Consider the following 15,333-nt stretch of genomic DNA (forward strand, 5'->3'; position numbering starts at 1 on the left):
GGTGCCTCCCCGCCCTCCCCCCCCCACCCGCCCTGGTATCTGGTATGTGCCTCTCCCCACCTCTTAGCCTGCAGCTAAAAGCTTCCCGGCGGGTAGGCCAAGGAAGGCTAGTGCCGTTGGTGGGTGGGAGCCTCAGAGCTAAGACTGGACCTTTATTGACTAGACAGGGGAAAAGCACGTGGGAGCTGTGACCCCAACACTGGCCCGAGACCCTGGAGTCATCTTCACCCCCGGGTGGAGGGCCAAACCTGCTGAGCCGGGCCGCCCCCTCCAACACCCACTGCCGGCGCCTGGAGCCTGACCTATCGGCTCCTGTCTCCGCCTCCTTCGCTTCGTAATCTCACATCTCGTCCCACCCCACCCCGGCCCAGTACTACTCCGCAGCCAGCGGGACGGCACTGTCCTGCCAGCCGGACTCGGCCGCCCCGGAAGCCATGGGTATGTCCAGAAGGTCTGGGGTGGCCCCTTTGGGAAACCGTGATAAGACGGCAGCAAAAGCCTACATCACCACCCCCTCCCGCTGCCTCTACACGGAGTCCGGGACTACTTGTGCCCTTCTGAGCCGCGCCTCCGCCCTGTCCTCCGTCCGCAGAGGTGCTGGTCTTGTCCGGATACCGTGCGCAGAAGGAGGGCGAGCTGAGTCTGGCGCCCGGGGATGTGGTCCGGCAGGTGTGCGAGGGGCCCGCGCGGGGCTGGCTGCGCGGAGAGCTGGGGGGCCACTGTGGCCTCTTCCCGGAGCGCCTGGTGCAGGTGAGGCCGGGCCGGAGGTCGGGCTGGGGGTCTCAGCGTGCGCCTTGCCGGGCTGAGAGCCCCACCCACCCATGCCCTCATTCCCAGGAGATCCCCGAGAGCCTGCGCGGTGCTGGGGAGCCCCGGAGACCGCGCTGTGCGCGCCGCCAAGGTGAGCGCCGGGGGGCGGGCGGGCGCGCAGAGCCGGAGGGACCTGGGCCGGCGCACGCAGTGACGGGCGCGGCTCTGGGCGGGGCCGTGAGCCCTCTGCGGCCTTTGATTGGTGCTCGAGTACAATGCTCCGCCCCGGAGGCGGGGCCTGTAGGTACTGCGATGGGCGCTCTTGACTCGCCCCCTCCCCGGGCACCGGGTTCAAGCTGCCTGACTCGTCCCTCCTTAGGTCACCTTGCTAAATCGCGGGGCCCCCAAAGATGGTGCAAAGTGAATTTCAACTACAACCCGGAGCAGGAGGACGAGCTGAAGCTGCAAGCTGGGGAGATTGTAGAAGTGATAAAGGAGGTGAGGGGATGAGCTGCTGAGAGGGTTTTAGGGGAGATGAGGGAGCATGTGAGGGGGTGGATGTAGTGAGGGTGTGGGCCATTGGATTGGCGGGATGGGGGGTGGGGAGGACAGAGATGGGAAAGTGGAAGAGCAAGGGAGGGACTCATGGGGCAAAATAGGACAGAACCATGGATGTAAGATTTCTAGACAGACCCTTGGGGCAGAACCAGAAGCTCCTCCGTCCTACCCCCTTCCCCAGATTGAGGACGGCTGGTGGCTGGGGAAGAAGAACGGGCAGCTGGGAGCCTTCCCATCCAACTTTGTGGAGTTGCTGGACAGTGGGCCCCCAAGTGAGACCTGGACCCTGTGACCCCGTGAACCCCTGTGACCAGACTCTGCAATCTCCAGTGACCTGAGCCTGTGATCCATACCTGCCCTGCAACCCCTTTGACCTCTCCCATGATCCAAGATGCAAATTAAGACCAACTTTCTAATCTCACTGTCCCCCACCAGGCCTTGACAATCCAGACATGCCTTCAGTCAGCTCTGACCCCCAGCGACCTCCCAAGGTAATCTGGGTGGAGTGGGCCGAGGTGAGTTCTTCACAGGGCAGTGGGAAGCTCAGCTTGTTTTTGTTTCCCCTGCCCCCACTAGCTGAGCAGCCTGACCTATGACAGCCCTCCAGACTATCTTCGCACAGGTGAGCACCCAGCTCAAAGGGTCCCTGGGAATTCCTTCCCCCAAGCCACTCTGACTTGGGGGCTGGAGGGGAGGGTGCACCTAGGTTTATGGAGGAAGGAGCTGCTCTGTGATTTGGACACGGTGATTTGACTCATCTTCCCTTAGTCTCCCACCCTGAGACCTGCAGGGTCCTGTTCGACTACCAGCCCGAGGCCCCGGACGAGTTGGCACTACGGAAAGGAGATGTGGTGAAAGTCCTGAGGAAGGTGTGAGGGCACAGGGCAGGGGTGGGTGCAGTGAAGGGCAGGGAAGGTTATGGTGAGAAGGGGTGGACCCCAGAAAGGAAGAAACTTAGGGACCTGACTCACCTGTACACCACATCCTTCTCTCACAGATCACAGAGGATGAGGGCTGGTGGGAAGGTGAGTCTCAAGGCAGAAGAGGAGTTTTCCCAGACAACTTTGTGCTTCCACCACCCCCAGTGAGTACAGAGTCATTCAGGTGGCCCAAGGGTGGGCTACTCTGGACTAAGTTGGGGGACATGTACTCAGAATTGGAAGGTTCTGCCAAAATGAAGGTAGACCTAGAAATGTGGGTGCGCCTCTTCAGATTCTGATACTTCTTTTCTGCACAGCTCAAGAAGCTGGCCCCTCGGAAAGTGGCATCTCGGAAATCTGGTAGGCCCCTGGGAAGCCTGGACTCATTCAGGGGAGGGGAATCCTCTCTGGAAGACCCAATATTCCAGCTGTCTATAAACAGCTGCAGCTCCCTAATGGTCCAGTATACCACTTAGGAGCCACTCCCTATAGATTAATGACCTGGTAGGAATGTATTTCTGTAAGTGGGAATTTGTCAGTTTATGTGTTAATATAGTTATGTTTCTGTGTCTTGAAAATGTAGCTGTCAATGCATTGAGATTTATTTCATTTTGTGAGATGGGTCTGTGAGACCCATCTGTGTGTGTGTTCACTTATCTTATGTCAGTGGATAATTATCTGTGGGGGTGTGTATCTTTTTATTTTTAATGTAATATTTCACATGTGCCAAAGTATATGTCACATATATATTTTAAAACTTAATAATGAACACTTATACACACCCATGGTCTAGCATCCAAACCCAAGAATTAGAACATTGTTGTTCCTCTTTCTCATTCTGCTACTTCCTTTACACCAAAGGTGATCACTATCCCAGATTTGGTGTTTATAATTCCTTTGAGCGTTAGAGTTTACTTGTATACTTTATTATATAGTTGTATACGACTTAATTTATTTTTCCTTTTTTTTTGAGCTTTGGAAAAGTGATACCATGTTTACAATCTTCTGGGACTTACTGTTTCCAGTCAGCATTATTTCTAAGATTCATCCATGTTGTGTATAAATGGGGTTAATTTATTTTTCTCTGCTATATAATATTCCTCAAAGGGAATTTACCAAAGTTTGTGTATCTGGCTTTCTGATATTGAACATTTTCACTTTTTCTGGTTTTTACTATTACAGATAGTGCTCCATGAACATTTATATGCCTGTCTTCTAGTATGTAGGGATAACTGCTTCTCTGGGATATAACGCTAGGAGTAGCACTACTAGATTATAAGTTATGTGGATATTCAACTTTTATGAGATTGCCAGCAGCTACAAGAAGCTAAGAAGAGGTACATTTCTTAACTAGAACTGTGAGAGTTTAAATATCTGTTGTTTTTTAAAGCACTCTCCCCAAAAAAGAAAGAAAAACATAGAACTTTAGCCATACTTGTCTATAACTATAAAATAAATTAAAGTAGTTTAAAATCTTCCCATAATAGGAAAAAAAACAAAGCCAGGTGAATTTACAAAGTTTTACTAATTCTCAAGGAAAAATGATTCCCATCTTATGTAAGTTCTACCAGATAATTCATTCATGGGGCCTGTATGACATAGATAACCAGATGAGAACAGTAAAAATAAGTACAAAAATCATAGGAAAAGGGGCCTCCATGGTGGCGCAAGAGGTTAAGACGCAATCTATGAAGCTTACTGTAGTCACTGCAGCACAAGTTAGATCCCTGGCCAGGGAGGAGCAACCTGTCCTGACTCGCCTGCTGCTCCCCTCAGCAGTGTATTTCAGTCAGTCTGCCTGTTCTGTTCCCCTCTGTGTCTTGTGAATCCTCTCACCCCTCGCACCTCTGGCCTGTACCCCCATTCTTGTATGCATAAATAAATAAATCTTTAAAAAAAAATCATAGGAAAAGAAAAATTGGGAAAGTGTTCCAAAGCATATGAAAAGATGATAAACCCTACCAATCTGAACTTATCCAAGGAATGCAAGACTGGCTTAATATTAAAATATTCTACAAATATCATTCATCATATTGACTGATTGAAAGAAAAACGCTTTTAGTCATTCCAAAAGATTCATATAAATAGAGAAAATTCAACACCCATTCTTGATAATAATTCTAAGTTAACTAGAAATAGAAAAGACCTTCCTAAGCCTGACAAAAAGGTATCTACAAAAGATCTAAGCAAATATCATTGCTAATTGGGAAAAGTTAGAAGCATTCTGTTTAAAATCAGGAATATGTTGATAATGTTCAATATCACTACTTCAATATTGTTTTGGTCCTAGCCACCATAAGGCAATAAAATAATTAAAAGATATAAGGAGTGGAGAATATAGCACAAAATTGTCATTACTCACAAACAACATAACTGTTTTCACAGAAAATGAAAATCTAGGGGCCTCCCTGGTGGTGCAAGGGGTTAAGTCTCAGCACTATGAAGCTATCCGCAGCCACTGCAGCACAAGTTCCGTCCCTGGCCACTACTCAAATGGCTCAGCAGACCTCTCCTGTCTCACCCGCTGCTCCCCCAGCAGTATATTTCAGTGGATCTGCCTGTTCTGCTCCCCACTCTGTTTCTGGTGAATCCTTTCACCTCCCCCCACACCTCTGGCCTGTACCCCAGTTCTTCTATGAAAACAAACAAACAAATAAAAAGAATTCAGTAGAGATAAAACTACTGATGTGAGGAAACTCCCAAGATATATATAAAAATAAATAAAATAGGTAAAAGCACTTAAAAAATGAAAACAACACTTTAATAAAGGTCTTTAAAAATATGTAAATGAAAAAACATCTACAAATGACAGCTTGGGGTGGGAAGGATTTCTTAAATAAGGAAAAAACCTAACCCTTAAAGATTAACATGTTTGCAGTAAAATTCAGAACTCCTGTTGATTAAAAAAAAAGACAAGCCACAAATTGAGAAAATATTTATAATATGTATAAGACAAAAGGTAGGTATATATATATATATATATATATATATATATATATAAATAACTTCAACAAATTCTTACTAACTAGGAAAATGCAAATTAAGTCCACACTGAGATGCTAGATTCACAAAAATGATGAAATCTGATAATACCAAGTATTGAGGATAATCACTTTGGAAACCAATTTCTTAGCTTTTGGTAGTTGCTTCTTTGCTTCCAGTATCTGCTGGCAATTCATAAAAGCGGAATATCCATATAACCTACAGTCTAGGTAGTGTTACTCCTAGGGTTATATCCCAGAGAAGCAATTATCCCTACATAGCCTTGACTTGTAGATGCATCACTTCATTCTCTGCCTATTTCTTCACATGGTCTTCAGCCCTGTGTGTCCGTGTCCAAATTTCCCTGTTCTGATAAGGACACCAGTCCTTGGATTAAGACCTACCCTCATCCAGTATGATCTTATCTTAATTTGATTACATCCGTCAAGACTTATACAGCTGCTCTTCAAATGATTTCATCTTGTAGCTCAGAGGGGAAGAAATCTTGTATCTTGACAAGACAGTATTTTGTATTTTGCCCAGTCCCTGGGATAACAGTGTCTAGCCAAAAATCAGGCTGAAATTATTATTTTTTTTTTTAAAGATTTATTTATTTATTTATATAAGCACTGGGTACAGTCAGAAGCGTGGGAGGGTGAGAGAATTCACCAGAGCCAGAGCAGGGAGCAAAACAGGCAGAAGGACCGAAGTACACTGCTGAGGGGAGCAGCGGGCGGCAGGAGAGGTCTGCGGGCCATGCGGGACCCTCCTCCAGTGGCCGGGGAGCAGCCGGGGATGGAACCGGCGCTGCAGAGGGTGCGGGCAGCTTCGCAGCCCAGTGCGCAACCGCTGCACCACCGGGGAGGCCCTGAAATTATTATTTTTGAAAGATTTATTTTTATTTATTTATGCATACAAGAATTAGGGATGTAGGTCAGAGGTGAGGGGTGGGAAAGTTCACCAGTGACAGAGTGGGGAGCAGAACAGGTGGAGCCACTGAAACACATTACTTAGGGGAGCAGCAGGTGAGACAAGAAAGGTCTGCTGAGTCATGTGGGTCAGCTGCCTGGCTGGGTGATCAAACTCAGGCCACAGTGGCTGGCGATAGCTTGATAGTGCTGAGACTAACTCCTGTGCCACCAGGGAGGCCCCAGGCTAAAATTCTTGAATCAGTTTTAGTTATATTTTTAACAGTATCCATTTAGCTGATGTTTTTTAATTGTGTAAGCTGTTTGTAATATTCTAATTTTTTAGTCTTATCTGTTATCTGTAGTTGTAGACTTTTTTTGGAATAGTGTTTTTCTTCCCTCTATTCTTGTTCAGTGTCACCAGAGTTGTTAATATATTCAAAGAGGGGCCTCCCCGGTGGGGCAGTGGTGGGGCAGTGGTTGAGCGCTGGGTTGCAAAGCTGCCCGCAGCCTCTGCAGCACCGGTTCTATCCCCGGCTGCCGGGCTATGGTCCCACATGGCACGCAGACCTCTCCTGCCACCCACTGCTCCCCTCAGCAGTGTACTTCGTCAGTCTGCCTGTTCTGTTCCCCGCTCTGGCTCTGGTGAATTCTCTCACCCTCCTGTGCTTCTGACTGTATCCAGTGCTTGTATGTATAAATAAATAAATAAATAAATAAATAAATAAATAAATAAATAAATCTTAAAGGAAAATTAAAATTTAAAAAATATATATTCAAAGATTTAAAAAAAAACCTTTCTATCATATCTTTGTGTTTTTTCAATTGAGGAAAAACAAAATCTACAGTGTTAACCATCTTAAAGTATACAGTACAGTAGTGTTAACTATATGTACATTGTTTGCAAAAACCTCTAAAAATTACCTTTGTTTTTTTACTCTAGTCTGTCAGTCTTTGGTGATAAATTGGTGAGTTTAGACTATATGAGCCATAATTGCTTTACAACATTTTTAAATGGTTCTTATCTTTATCTTATTTAAAATTTTCATTGATTTATTAAATTTGTACACTTTGTTTTTATTATTTTAGTGGTTACCTTTGAAATTTCTCTTGTATAGCTAACATTACATATCTAAATTCATAGTCTTAGCCTTCCTCTTTAACAAAATCTTGTTATTTCTTCTTTCAGTTCGATCAGTGTTTGCTTCATATATTTTGAGACTTTCTTGTGAGACACATACACATTTATAATTATCTCTTCCTGGTGTAGTTATCTGTTTATCATTATGATCTCTCCCTGTTTGTATCTAGTAATTTTTCTTGTCTTCAATTTTGTTTTATCTGATATTATAATCATACACTTATGCTTACCATTTGTGTGGTATCTTTTTCGAGCCTTTTACCGTCAACGTATTTGTGTCTGTCTATTGTACACAGTATATTGTTAGATCTTGCTTTTCTTATTTTGACAATCTCTGCCTCTTTGAGTATTTAGACCAGGAATTAATTAGAGTCTGTGGGCCAAAGCTGTTCCGCATCCCTTTTTCACTTGAGACAGTATTTTGAGATGTAATTCACATACCGTAAAGTTCTCATGTGAATTCAGTGGTGTTTAGTGTATTCATAGAGCTCTGCAACATCACCACTGTTGATTTTAGAACATTTTAATCACCCCAGAAAGAAACTCTGCATCCTATATAGCCTTTACTCCACCAGTCTCTCCATTCTCCCCTCACACTAATGGGTTGAAAGTAGACAACCCATTAGTCTACTTTCTCTTGAGAGATTTGCCCTCATTTCATATACATGCTATCATATATGATCTTCTGTAATGGGCTGCTTTCATCTTACATGTTTTCAAGGTTCATCACTTTATTTTTTTTTAAAGATTTATTCATTTATGCATATAAGAACTGGGTTATAGGCCAGAGGTGTGGGGTGGTGAGAGGATTCACCAGAGACAGAGCGGGGAACAGAACAGGCAGACTGAGTGAAATACACTGCTGAGGGGAGCAGTGGGCGAGACAGGAGAGGTCTGCTGTGCCATGTGGGTAGCTCCTTGGCCAGCTGGGGATTGAACTCATGCTGCAGAAGCTGCGGACAGCTTCACCGTGCTGTGCTTAATCCCTTGCACCACCAGGGAGGCCCTTCATCACTTTATAGTATATGTTGTACTTCACTCCTTCTTGTTGCCCAGTAGTAGTTCACTGTGTGAACGTACCACATTTTTTCCTCTCTCTGCCTAGGGTGAGCTGAGGGAACTGAACCTAGGACGCCTGTTCTTTGTCATAGGCCCCAGGCTGAACATGCACACAGAGGTGCTTCTCACCACTTTCCTAGCCCCCTTTTTTGTGGACCTCCCTTACAGTGCCTCAGAATTGTACCCTGAACAGGATAGAATACTCTCTAGGGGGAGGGTCCTACAGAGCACCTAATTAACCATATGACAAGAAACATTAAGTCAAAGCTAATGTTTACTGTAGTTTCACTACAGCCATACCTCAGAGATATTGTAGCTTGGTTTTAGACTGCTGCAGTAAGGCGAGTATTGCATTAAAACGGGTCACAACTTTTTTGGGATTCTGATACATATAAAAGTTGTTTCCACTATATTTTAATCTCTTGAATCTGCCAAATCATTATATCACAGCACATACCTCAAAGGTGACACGAGGACATGAAGTGAGAACATTAGAAAAAATGGCTCAAATAGGCTTGCTCCATGCAAGGTCTCCACAAACCTTCAATTTGCAAAAACCTGTGAAGCAGGGTAATGAGGTATGCTTGTGCGTGCCATGCCAGACACCCTTCTGGGCACCTCACATGACTTAATAGTCAGTCAAGCCTCCCAACAGCCCTACAAAATGTGTAATATTTTTTCCATATTTTACCGACGAGGATGTTGGGGGTCCAGAGAGGTTAGGTTACCTACCCAAGTTCTTACACAACTGGCGAGTAATGCAGCAGAATTCATAGTCTGGTGTCTGGCCTGGTGTTCTGTCCTCTTGCCCACTAGGACACGCTGTTGCAGGTTGTGTATCTGTGTGTGATGATGTGTGTGTGACTAAATGCCAGCATGTGTACAGATGCTACAGTGACAGTTTGTTGTGTCCATGGATGTGAATGTCACTGTGTGTGACTATTCACTTTGCTGTCATCTGCTCAGTGTGGCTTTCTCTGACACCCCATTTCCAGTTGTACAATCCATGCATACATTGGTACTTCCTCAGTAACACTTAACAACTCTCTAACATGCACATGTCCTACTTCTTTTGTTTGTTTTTTTTTTTTGTCTGCTTCCCCAGAACGGGACCTCCCTCTGGCTGCTGTGGGAAGAACACACTACAGGCAGGGTGAGTGCAGCCAAAGCCAGGGGAGGGCTGTTTGCAGGAGTTCAGGGAGGGATCTAGAGTGCTTTGTGGTGGAGATGGGGGCAAGGGGTTGGATCCAGGACTTGTTTTGAAGGTAGAACAAACAGCATTTACTGATGTTTTGGAAATGGAGCCTAGGGGAATAAAAGGGGGTCAAGAATGACTCCTCGTTTTGACATCTGAGCAAGGGGGTGAATGGGTGACACAGAGAAAACTGGGAAAGGGGTAGGTTTAGGAGTTCAGGGGATGGGAAGCAAGAAATGAGTTTTGTGTATGTTAAGTATGTTGATGCCAATTAGCTCTCCATGTGGAACTATTGAGAGAGGTCACTCGGGGGTGAGCCTGGAGTTTAGGGAAGAGGAAGATCCGGGAGTTGTTGGCTTACTGATAAATCAACCCATAAGACAGGTGAGAGCTCTAAGGGAGTAGATGAGATAGAGAAGACAGAGGGTCAAGGGAAGGTGGATTGGAAGGGGAAGGTTATTGCTGTGGATCCAGGAAGGAGATGAAGTTTGAAACAGGAAGCAGCCATGGGCACAGGGGACAGGACTTACAAAGGCATAGATAAAAACCAGCAGGCTAAGGAGCCATCTCCCACATAAAGCCCGGTAAGTGCTAGGTGTACCTTCAGGGTGACACTTCAGGTCTCCTAGTTCCCATATGCCCATGCGGCCTCAGAGTGGTCTCCTGTGATTCATCTTCTGTCCCTAGTCCCCTGTGCACAGCACGGGACAGGGCCAGCAGCTGCTTGCTGGACAGATAAGGAGTGAATGGATACCATGCCCTTGTTTTCTCTCGCAGCTCCTATAAAGGAACCCAAACTGAAAAAGATGGTGCCCAAAACAACCCTCCCTACAGCCAAGAAGCTGGTCGCAGTCCCCACCGGGCCCAGCAAAGCCAAGTAAGGAGCAGGGTGAGGGTGGGAGAAGGAAGAGGGTATGGAGGAAATGCTGCTTCCTGCCTCCCACCCCTGGGTCTGATGGGGACATGTTCCAGGCCATCTGGGACACCCAGTGGAGATGGTCAGAAGCGCTCCTCCCGGAACCCTGGTAAGTCTTGCTGCCTCACTCCAGTGGGGTAAGGGCTGGGGTATAGGGATAGGGTGGTTGTGCGGAAGGAAAGAGATGGGGGAGAAACTGGGGGGTCCCAGCAGGCTTGGGTCCCTGAGGTTCTGCTCTCCTAGGCTCCAGTGGCAGCTTCCTCAGTGGGAGTCCTGGTCACTCTGGTAGAAAGCGACTCAAAACCCAGGTTTCCAGGCAATGCCCTGCATCCAGTCAGGTGAGAGGCCCCAATACTCAAAACAGGAGAGGGGGTTGCTGGAAGAGTCTGGTTTGCCCAGCAAGGGTGAAGGTGTGGATCCCAGGCCAAGGAGGATCCGGACTCCGAATGTCCAAGCACCCAGTACTCAGCTGAGATCTCCCCCATCACCGCAGGAAGAAGAGCAGAGCAGCCTCTCAGAGGCCCATCCTGTGAATAAAAACCCCACTCTGGATGAGACCCCCACCCCCAAGAAGACTCCACCATCAGAAAAGACCTCTACTCGAGAAGAAACCCTGACACCAGATCAGGTTCCTACCCCAGAGGAGACCCCAACTCTGGAGGACAAAGCCCCCACCCCAGAGAACCCCACCCCAGGGGAGACCCAGACTCTGGAGGACGAGACTGTCACTCCTGAAGAGGTCCCAACTCTGGAGAACAAAGTCCCTGCTCCAGAGGCGACCCTGACTCTGGAGGCCCAGGCCCCCACTCTAGAGAGGGTCTTTTCTGTGGAGGAGGACCCTGCCCCAGAAATCCCACCTAAAGATGAAGCCCTTGACCCAAAGGTGGCCCCTCCTGGGGATGAGGCCCTCACCCTAGAAGAGGTCTTGACCCCAGAGCAGGTGCTCCCTGAAAAGGTCTCCACCCAAGACAACACTAGGTTGCATCACTTCACTCCAGAGGAAGACCTGGAGAAGGTCAAGTCTCTTGTGGCCAATAAGACTCAACCTCAAGAGGAGGTCCACATACCAGAGGACCCCCTCCTTTCCATGAGGAAGCACTCCCTGAGTAAGAGGGACAATCTCCCTCTCCATTGTGAATGCATACCTGCCCATGGGACGGCCCAAACCCTCCTGGAGGCGGCTCCTTGGAAGGATGAAGCTATCCTGCAACTGGAGGTGCCCCTCAAAGAGAGGGCTCCCCCCAAAGAGGTGTCCCCCCAAAAGATAACCCCCACTCAAAAGAATCTGCAACCTATCAAACTGACACCAGACTCCCAAGAGGCTCACCCCTTCCATTCCCTGGTCCCCCCAAATCCCACGGACAGCAGAAGTGACAGAGAAGAAATAATAATGCTAAAGGCCGAGGTGGAGTCTTTAAAGATGTCTCTGGAGCAGATGGGGGTGCAGCTGGAGTAAGTGGGGAGGGTAAGGAAGGGAGTTTGGAAAAGAGGTGGGGGCTGTTAAGTCGTCCTGCCTTACCACCCCCTTGTCTTGTCTGCAGAAGTAAGCTGAACAACATCTGGGAGGAGCTGAAGAGCGAGAGGGAGAAGCGCCAGTGGCTGGAGGTGGGTGGGGTGCAGGTCTGGGGTGGGGGCTGGTAGCTGGCCCTTCCCTGACACCCTCTCCTGACCAGGTTCAACTGAAGCGGAAGAGCCAGGAGACCCGAACCAAGGGCTCCATCCACTCCCAGACGCAGACGCCCTGAGGGCAGGCCCGGGAGGGACTACTGTGGGACCTGATGGGAGCTCTGGCTGCGGCCACCCATGTTCTTGAATGCTGACTTCGGGACACTGAAGTAAACTGTGGTGTACGCACGCGCAGCGCCTGCCTGGTCCGTGTGGGGGCGGGGCCAGGCTGGGGCGCCCAGCTCTCCGCATTCCTGGCGGTCACCCCCCCTCCTCGGCACATCTGGCCAACATGTGGCTCCCATTACTGTTCCCAAGGCCTGAGCACTGCTATTTTTATCCACCGGATGGGGGGCAGGGCTTGTGGGAGAGGGAGGCAGTGTCTCCTTGGGACGCCAGCCTCACTGGAGCAATAACTGGCCGCTGGGGCCCTGGCTAGTTTACCCGAGGTTCATTCCGGAATCCAGCTGTGCGCTGGGGAGGGGCCTGGCGCTGGGACCCCTCCCAGTTCTGTCCTCTCTCCACCCAGGACTCACAGCAACGCACCTCTGTTCAGACGCACACACCATTGCACTAGGACTAATGGTGCCTCCGCGTCAAGGTCAGGGTCCTGCAGCCTGGTGTGTAATTGCGTGAGGCCTGAGCCCAGGGCATTTGTAGGGACAGGGGTGACGCGTGCCTGCCCAGGCGGCTGACAGGCAGGAACGCATTTGTAAGGCTGCACGTGGTACTGTACTCTGAGAGACTGGTGAGGTGGTAGAGTTTGGGTGTGGGGGGGTGTTTTGCCCTCTGTGAAGTGAACACAAGCTTGTGTCCTGAGAAGTCAGGTGAGGGGCTGAAGGTGGTCACCCTGGTAAAGGAGTGTAGGGGGAGGTCTCAGACCAGGGATCCCCTGCATGACAAGACTTTAGGGGCAGAGGTAACAGAGGGAAACTGAGTCACTGTGAATATAGCTTTCATTGGTCACTTCACCTCTTAAAGATCCCCCAGAGAGAGGATGGGGCCCTTGCTTCCTTCCCTCCCCCCAGGGCCTTCTGGCAGGAATGGATGAAGGGTGCCTCCCAGGGGGTGGGGATCCAAGCCCAACAGCACTGGGGGGAAGCCGCGGGAGTGGGGCCTTTATAGCACCGTGCACAGGAGCAGTAGAAAGGTCCTGGGGCAGCTCTGAGCTCAAGTGCATGTCCAGTACCCACAGTGTCTTGCAGTGGGAGTGGGTGCCAGTCAGTAATAGTGCATGCGGCCCAGGGTTCCTGTGGCAGAAGGGCTGGGCCCAAGGGTGCCAGTACCCAGCAGATCAGGCTGCCCGGTGCGCCAGATCTCCCGCAGGATCCGTTCCCGCTCCTCTAGCCGCTGTGCCCGCTCCAGCTCCTCCGCAGAAGTGAAGACGTTGACACTGAGAGGCCCATCGGGTTCGGTGGAAAGCTCCGGGCTCTGTAGCATGTCTTCTGGGCCCAGCCGCGTCACCGTGTCCTCCTCCTCCTCCTCGTCGTCATCCTCGGGCTCCAGTGTGCTGCTGCGGGGGTCCCTTCGAGAGGCAGGACCCCGGGGCCTTGGGTGGGGCGCGCAGGAGATGGTGATGACCAGTAGGCACAGGGTTAGCAGCAGGCCAAAGCAGACGCCCAGCACGAAGTAGAGGCCAAAGCTCTCGGGTTAGCTGGGGGTCAGAGGACAGAAGTTATGGGTGCTGGTGGTGGGAGGCATTCCATTCTGAAAAGACTCCAGGTTCTATGTTTGGGGGCAAGGGACAGTGCTCCTATTTGAAGGACACTAGGTAGCCACCATCTGGCATTAAAGGACCTTGGGGATGGAGGAAATTGGGAGTAGGTTACTGGCTGGAGGAGGAAGGTTATAAAGGCAAGGGCAGGAGGGTGGGCAGAGGGGAGGGGTGGGCAGGGGTGGGGTGGGGCCTGAGTGGGAGTGAGGAATCCGTGCCAGGGGGGCCACCCTCACCACGGATGTGCGCGTAGGCCGCCAAGCTGTTGCTGAGCAATTCCATGTCTCTCCGGGGGGCATCCATGCTGCTGGAGTGTGTGGGGGGCTCCCCCGTTCTAAGAGGTCAGTTAGGACAGCTCCTAGTCCTCAGCCTGGGGCTGACGCTGACCCCACCTCCGCCTCCTGGGGCAGTTCTCTCCCTGGAAGAGCAACCCCAGGTTCCACCCTGGAGAGAGAGGCTCCTAACTTTGTTGCAGCCCTTGGCCTGTCTCGGGAACTTTCCCAGGGGCACAGCCGCCCTTCCAAGCCAGGGGCCAGGGGAGGGGGGCGCAGGAGGCGCCCCTTCCCGCCCCGTGGGATTCCCGGCGCGGCCGGGTGGCCGGCCCTCGGGCGGGATGCAGGAGCGAGGCGCGAGCGCTTCGCGGCTCCCTGGGCGGGCTCCGGGCCGGGGAAGCCGCCTCCCTCTCCCCTCGCGCCCGCCCGCGGGGCCCCGGCGGCTCGGGGGCCCCAGCTCACTCACCGTCGCCGTCCCGCTCCCCCGAGTCCGGCCGCCGCGCACCCCCGGGGCCCGGACGCTCCCGCCCGTCCGGTCCCGGCGCGCCCCACCCGCCCGGCTCGATCCCAGGCCGCGGCGGCGCGGGCCGGACACGGGCCGAGGGACCCGCCGGCGGAAAGTTTCCTCCGAGGAAAGAGGCGGGGCGGGGCGGGGCGGGGCGGGAGGAAAAGGCCGCGGAGGAAGGGGAGAGCGCGGCCCGGAGGAGGGGAGCCGGCCCGGGGGCCGTCGGCGGCTCCAGAGGAAGCCGCGGGGGAGGCGGGCGGCGGGGACCCGCCCCCAGGCCGCTGCCGCCGCGGCCCTGAGAGCCGAGCTCTGCCCCGGCGCCGGCGAGAGCCTAAGCCCTTTGCCATATTCTTTCATGGGATCGTTTCCAGCAGCCCTACAAGGGGGCGGGGGCACCATGATCCCCACTTGGCAAGTAAGTCAGAGACCGAAGGACTTTCCCACAGTGGTCAGGATTTGAACCCGCTGCGCTGATCCTAGCGCCCGGCGGTGCCCCTAAGGACTTGCCTGCACCCTGCTCTTCCCCCTCACTCAGGGGAGACGGCCCCCCTCCGTGGCCCACCCCCTTCGCGTCCCCTCTCGGGCCGGGGCTGGTGAGTGTGACCAGCTGGCAGGACCCTGGTGGCGCAGGGTTAATGAGTGTTGGACTCTGGTTTCCAGCCAGGGCCGGGCCAGCATTGCAGAACCCGGCTCTCCTGCACCACGCAGTTGATGAGTTTCCCATCTGGCCAGACCTGCCCCAAACGGG

The 15,333-nt window shown here is 51.2% G+C and overlaps 2 protein-coding genes across 3 annotated transcripts; one reads left to right on the top strand and one right to left on the bottom strand.

The window, feature by feature from the left end:
* Positions 1-345: 345 nt before the first annotated feature.
* Positions 346-12,318, top strand: SH3D21 (SH3 domain containing 21). 2 transcript variants are annotated; one of them, XM_037500666.2, is made up of 17 exons: positions 346-438; positions 593-750; positions 838-901; positions 1,130-1,248; positions 1,490-1,580; positions 1,744-1,799; positions 1,885-1,930; positions 2,077-2,177; positions 2,306-2,392; positions 2,546-2,588; positions 9,424-9,471; positions 10,291-10,390; positions 10,486-10,538; positions 10,673-10,767; positions 10,923-11,881; positions 11,971-12,034; positions 12,103-12,318. In XM_037500666.2, exons 1-17 carry the CDS (start codon positions 435-437, stop codon positions 12,172-12,174), a joined length of 2,160 nt encoding a protein of 719 aa, XP_037356563.1. In that variant the 5' UTR covers positions 346-434; the 3' UTR covers positions 12,175-12,318. The 2 variants fall into 2 exon arrangements, with proteins under 2 accessions (XP_037356563.1, XP_037356562.1); XM_037500665.2 differs by lacking the exons at positions 346-438; positions 593-750; positions 838-901; positions 1,490-1,580 and having other exon boundaries at positions 1,117-1,248; positions 12,103-12,317.
* An 89-nt stretch (positions 12,319-12,407) lies between these two features.
* On the bottom strand, positions 12,408-14,367 carry EVA1B (eva-1 homolog B). Its single transcript, XM_037500668.2, has 2 exons — positions 14,042-14,367; positions 12,408-13,746 (listed from the first exon to the last, which is right to left on the bottom strand). The coding sequence occupies exons 1-2, from the start codon at positions 14,109-14,111 to the stop codon at positions 13,316-13,318; spliced, it is 501 nt and encodes a 166-aa protein (XP_037356565.1). The 5' UTR covers positions 14,112-14,367; the 3' UTR covers positions 12,408-13,315.
* Positions 14,368-15,333: the final 966 nt, after the last annotated feature.

The sequence above is a fragment of the Talpa occidentalis genome, unplaced genomic scaffold, assembly GCF_014898055.3.
Source record: "Talpa occidentalis isolate TD23 unplaced genomic scaffold, MPIMG_talOcc4v2.1 talOcc4.9, whole genome shotgun sequence".
Taxonomy (NCBI): Eukaryota; Metazoa; Chordata; class Mammalia; order Eulipotyphla; family Talpidae; genus Talpa; species Talpa occidentalis.